Raw genomic sequence first — 6168 nt, forward strand, 5'->3', positions numbered from 1 at the left:
TGATTCGGGCAAGAAGTAAGAAGATGCATTCGAAATTTCAATATTTCACCCATTTCGACTGAGTACGTAGTGGCGAAATAATTGTGGAAATATTGCACCGCACGACGCTTGCTCCAAATAATTTGGAATCACGTTGCTTTTTTATTAACCGTGATTTTCGGTCATTGCGAAGATAGAAAACAGAGCATTTTTGGCAGACACCACGAATATAGATACTGTCTTTAATTGTGAACCTGGCCATAAACCATAGTTGGTATAGTTAGGCAGAGATTTTAAACAACAATTAAACAATTAAAACATTTTTTAAAATCTCTGGTATAAGGTGGCAGTCAACCTATCGTGGGTGCGTGATAACGTCTGATAATGCGACCATAGATCTTCAATTAATTGTTTTATGATATTAATGTATTATCACCAAACATAAATAATAATTTGGTTATGGCTTATGGTTTATAGACCGATGCATCATCATTGCTATCGAGGCTGGATGCTGAAGCCAGAAGCACTGTTGAAACACAAGTCCACAACTTACAACCAACAGGCCAAGGCGTCCCAACGGGTGGTTCCAGCTCTTCTAGGGTTACGAGGGCAGTGGGTAAAATGTTAAATGACTACTACGGCAACGGTGTCCTGGAAGAAACGATGACTGGCTGACTCTTCCATGGGTGGCGCGCCGACGACGACAACAACACCAACTATTACGCATCATAATAATATTATATAGTTTTTGGTTTTGTAAGCAGTTGTTCACTTGTTCTTTTACGGCATTGTGTTCGAGTCCGCGATTGATAAGCGGTTCCGTGACGTAATCGCAGCAGCAGAATCGACGACACTCCGCTAGTCCGCTATGCGTATCAACGAAATTCCTAGTCGCAACACGGCATGATGACGACGGTGATGTACTGATGTCACAGTTCTCGATTTTTGTTTGATATTATTATTTTGAAATGTTTTTCCCGAGAGCGTCGTCCTAGTGCGGTGTGAAATTGTTGTTGATGTTGTAGTGTTGTCGTAGTAGTAGCCAGGTAGGTGCGTAAGTAGTTCCCGTCTTTCGAGTTTGTGGTGCGAAAACTCAGATTTTGTGCGTGACTGATCGCCGCCGACTCTCCTCGAACGATTTTTTGTTCGTTTCGTTCCGTTTATCGCCATCGCTCCTCGTCCGCGTTTCCGTTATCGTCCCACCTGATGTGCTTGCAATGAACGGGATGACGTTCAGCGAGTTGATGTACCTGTTCTGCTGCCCACCCCTGCCATCCCGTATCGCCGCCAAGCTGGCGTTCCTTCCGCCACCAATTACTTACGACTTCACGCCGGTCGACAGTGGTGAGACCAAGTACCATATCAAGTTCAACGACAAGGCCGAGTGGCAGTACACTGACAGTGACGTGCAGAACATTGAGGGATTCTACGCTCGCACGTCCCGTGGAAATCGCATAGCGTGCATATTCGTGCGATGTTGTCCCAATGCCCGTTACACCATACTATTCTCACATGGAAACGCAGTCGACTTGGGCCAAATGAGCAGCTTCTACCTGGGACTGGGTATGAGAATCAACTGCAACATATTCAGCTACGACTATTCCGGTTACGGCATAAGCAAGGGTAAGCCGACCGAGAGGGACTTGTATGCGGACATTGACGCTGCTTGGCAAACATTGAGGACCACCTACGGCATCAGCCCCGAGAACATTATACTGTACGGCCAAAGCATTGGTACCGTGCCCACTGTCGACTTAGCGTCTAGATATGAAGTGGGAGCTGTAGTCCTTCATTCGCCTTTGACATCCGGCATAAAAGTAGCGTTTCCTAGGTCCAAAAGGAAATGGTTCTTTGACGTGTTTACCAGGTGCTTAAGTATTTATCTCTTAGCGTCTTGAACTTTAACATTTTACATTTGTACATGTTATGTTTACTATTACACCATTGAATTGTTTAATTTAATTTTGTTTTCGTGTCTACCACGTTTAAATTCAGCTTAAAAAGCTAGGTATTAATTATGTAGCCGATTGTGGCGTATAGTATAGTTATACTTTGATGCGTAGTGCTATTCAGTGTAGGTATTAAGAATTTCTAAGGTATGACTTATTACATAATATTAAGTATAAATCTATAAACACACCCTTTGTTAATACAAATAGTTTTAATAAATATATATACATATATATCATTTTATATTAGCCACACCCTATTTTTTAACTATGTGGACCGGTGTGTGCCTACTGACTATCTATATTTTATTCTCTGGTTGTATAATAAAGGGTTATAATTTATATAAAATGAAATTGTGTGAACAAGTGGGATTATGTAGACAACAATTGGTTTGCTTGTATAAACAACCTAGTAGAGTAGTGAACTTTGATATTATTTAGTAATTAATTCTTCTAGTTGAAAATATTTATTTTTTTAATATTATTAATTAGGTGGGTATATAATTTATCCCATTATTTTTTTTTAAAATATCAATTTTTTTTAATTGAATTAAATTTTAAAAAAAAAATAGTATATTTACAATCTGTAAAAGTCATACAATTTATTGACGGGAGGGGGAAGTTGCCCATTGGTGTCACCCTGGAATTATACTTATATTATAGGTGTGTATAAATATAATAATGGCATTTTAATAAATTTAAATATAAATAAACTAAGTTAGCCAATGGTTAATAATTTATCTTTAAAAAGTAAAAAAAAAAAATAGTTAGATATTAAGATAGTATGGTAAACATTTTCTTATAAATATTGCTCTAGATTGTATATTACTCACTTAACCATTGTCTATTTCAGTGATCAATTTGTGAGTTATAAATTTCAACTACCCAGCAGGCAGCAGTCACCCATTAACCTTTTAATTATTACTTAGTCGCCTTCAATATATATTGATAAAAACTGTTGATATTATTAAAGTTTATTAGTTATTACTCATTAGGTATTGCCTAATATTTAATAAGATTTTCTTTTTAAACAAACAATTTTAATCTATAGGTATAATTAAAAAATTCTTCCATTTTAAGCATATTATTACTTAATCAATTGTATTAATAATTTTTAGATACCTTCCTTAGGTACATATAAAGTTTTATTGAACCTAATAATGTACTACTATTATAATATACTTCATTCAATCTGATGATTTATACTTAACCTATAACATAGTTCTCTAAAATATGTAGGTAAACTACAATTCGTAATTTATTTATCTAGTAGTATTTGTACATAATATTCTAAGCTATTTAGTTACTAAAATAATAAACAAAAATATTTGTTACTTATGTTAGTATTTTATTCTCAAGAAAATGCCGTATAATACAATATTTATTTATTGATTTACTATATCTGTCTGTCTTGTGCAAAACAATGGATAAATAATAGACTAGATTAATATTTAAGTTAATTGACCTATGAGCTAAGAACAAATTTAGATAGGTATATGTTTTGTATATTGTATAGCATACCCAGTATTTTTTCAATATTATAGTAGGTACTAAAGTAAAACAATAAGTACATTTTACATAGACATTTTACACTACTTGAATTACAATATTTAAAACATTTTTAAGAAAAAAAAAACAATCTAATATCAAAAGATAATGTTAGCCTAGAGGATATAATTTTGGTTCTATATTAAAAATAAATCTGTTATGATGTCCTATTCTGACTATGTTTTAAGTAAATTAAATTATTTATATTATCATAAATTAATTTATGTTATTTTTCAGTATCGATAAGGTATCAGAAGTTAACTCACCTGTGCTCGTCATACACGGAACACACGACGAAGTAATTGATTTTTCACACGGTGTCGCTATTTATGAAAAATGTCCTAAAGCAGTTCCACCATTATGGGTTGAGGTAAATATATTTTTTTGATATTTATTTGCAGGATAAAATTTAAATATTACTTGACCATCAAATTATTAATAAGTAATAGCTATTCATATTCTGCATGCAATGTTTTGCAACTAAATTAGGTACATTATATTATATTTATTGTATTTCAGGGTGCTGGACACAATGATGTAGAATTGCATAATGTTTATTTGGAAAGACTTAAACAATTTGTTACTACTGAACTGCTCAACTGACATTTAATTGAAAAAAAAGATGCAGATACATCGAATGGACAATCGCCCAATATGGTAACTAATGGCTCAGCGACTGAGAAATTACTTTGGTAATTTTTTATTATTACATCTAATACTATATTAGTGTATAATTTGTATAATATTTATCATATTAAATATTAATCGTTCATACTATTTTATCATCCATTACAATTCATGTACAATATTTTTTTTTGTTAATCATTTGCTTAATCGTTATTATTAAGTCATGACTATATAACACTATTCCTAAACAAGTATTTTGAAGTTTAAACAATATATTTAATATTTATATATAATATGACTTGTGTATTATAATAATTAAAATAATGTATCAGTGTTTTTTTTATCAAATTATTAAATTATTGTATGTTTATTATTATTATTATTATTATTATTTATTATAGGTTATATTTGATTAGGTTTATAAATTATATTATAGATTTATCGTTTATACCTATGATATTTATATTATCATTATTATTATTATTATTTTAATACAGTAGAGTACCTATTAACCGAATTAATAATTCTTAACTTTGTGTGAAATGTGAATTTTAAACCTTTTTTCCCAAGAAAATTCGAAAAAACATTTTTAAGTAAAATACTACATTATTGGATTAACAACCAATCCAAGTTTAGCCAAAAAATTGGTGCTCTGCTGTTGAGTTTATTTATAGTTAACTAGTACTGTTTTAATTAATACAAATTATGAATAATGGTTTCGTACTTGTTAAAACACTAGACATGACTTGAGTATAATATTTAAATGTATATTATTATATCAAGCGTTTTAAAAAAAAAAATTATTGCAATTTTATATTGTAATTTTAATTATATATTAAGTTGAACAAAACAAATATTTTTTACACGCACATTGTTTTGTATCATATTTTTTGAATTCAAACATGTTATAATATATTATAAACATTTATTATAATATTGATAAAAAAAAAAAACATTGATACTTTCAATGTTTTTGTGGCCTTATAATATATTTCATGTACCTTCTTCAATGTAATTTGTATGAAATTAAACACTATTTCTCATATAATATAACTTATTAATTGTACATTATTAAATACTATTGATTTTATAATATATGTAAAGATGAATGGTGATGTATAGCTGTATTTCGCGACTATTATATAAGTTGCCGAATAAATAAAAACATTGTTATTTGGAAAAACAATTTTATATTTGTATATAAGTTTAATCTTTATATTATTGTCGGGTGATGATGAGCACTAGTGATGGGCACTATCGAGTTTAAACTATAGAACTATCCGGTTGTTTTAAACTATCTAATTATTCGATTATTTTATAAACTATCGAATTCAGTCGATAATATCGAAAAATCACTCGATTGTTTTTTTTAACTCGATAGTGAAAACTAGTTGGTACCAGACGTCCAGACCTGTATTACTATTTACTACCGAATGAAAACTAGTCGGTGCAAGAAATGTGCAACTATCGAGTGTATTACTCGATAATTTTTCAAAAAAATTGATGGTTATTTATATCTATTCAGTCGATAAATCACTTGGTTGTTTTTTAAATTTTATCGAATGACAATCGATTGTAGAAACTATTCGGTAGTGCCCATCACTAATAAGTACCCAAAGAGGCCGAAGAGTGGATTTAGAAATATTTCATTAAAATTTTAATATTTTAATTTATTTGTTGATATGTGTATATAGCTGTGTAGGCATATAATTTAAAACTAAAATATTTAAATGTGTTCTACATTTTTACTTTAACAGAATTATATCAATGATTATTATTTGTAAGTAATTGGTTATCATTTAATTAAAAATTTTAAATATTTGTAGAATGTAGAAATGTGCATAATTTATCTGTTGTAAACTTGTAACACAGTTTAAAGGGGTGTGAAAAATATCTGGGCTTAGACAATTTAAAATGAGTGGCAAAAGCGAAACCTGCAGTGAGTGTAATTTTATTTCATGTTTGTACTTTGTAGTGTGTACTGGGATGTTTTCCTGTTATCTTTAGTCAACAAATAATAATTTTTTTTTTAAGATTGGTAAAATTGGTTAAGAGGACGCTACCC

General features: G+C 30.5%; 1 protein-coding gene across 1 annotated transcript; it reads left to right on the top strand.

Moving 5' to 3' along the window:
* The first annotated feature begins 749 nt into the window (after positions 1-749).
* Positions 750-5302, top strand: LOC100167347 (alpha/beta hydrolase domain-containing protein 17C). The gene is made up of 3 exons (XM_001948778.5): positions 750-1846; positions 3714-3846; positions 3996-5302. The coding sequence occupies exons 1-3, from the start codon at positions 1197-1199 to the stop codon at positions 4077-4079; spliced, it is 867 nt and encodes a 288-aa protein (XP_001948813.1). The 5' UTR covers positions 750-1196; the 3' UTR covers positions 4080-5302.
* The last annotated feature ends 866 nt before the right edge of the window (positions 5303-6168 follow it).

Source organism: Acyrthosiphon pisum, chromosome A1 (assembly GCF_005508785.2).
Source record: "Acyrthosiphon pisum isolate AL4f chromosome A1, pea_aphid_22Mar2018_4r6ur, whole genome shotgun sequence".
In the NCBI taxonomy this organism is placed as follows: domain Eukaryota; kingdom Metazoa; phylum Arthropoda; class Insecta; order Hemiptera; family Aphididae; genus Acyrthosiphon; species Acyrthosiphon pisum.

Excerpts from the sequence above, each read along its gene's own strand:
- LOC100167347 (XM_001948778.5), top strand. The coding sequence starts at position 1,197 with ATGAACGGGATGACGTTCAGCGAGTTGATGTACCTGTTCTGCTGCCCA. Across the intron at positions 1,847-3,713 it reads TTCTTTGACGTGTTTACCAG|TATCGATAAGGTATCAGAAG; the intron begins GTGCTTAAGTAT and ends GTTATTTTTCAG. Across the intron at positions 3,847-3,995 it reads TTCCACCATTATGGGTTGAG|GGTGCTGGACACAATGATGT; the intron begins GTAAATATATTT and ends ATTGTATTTCAG.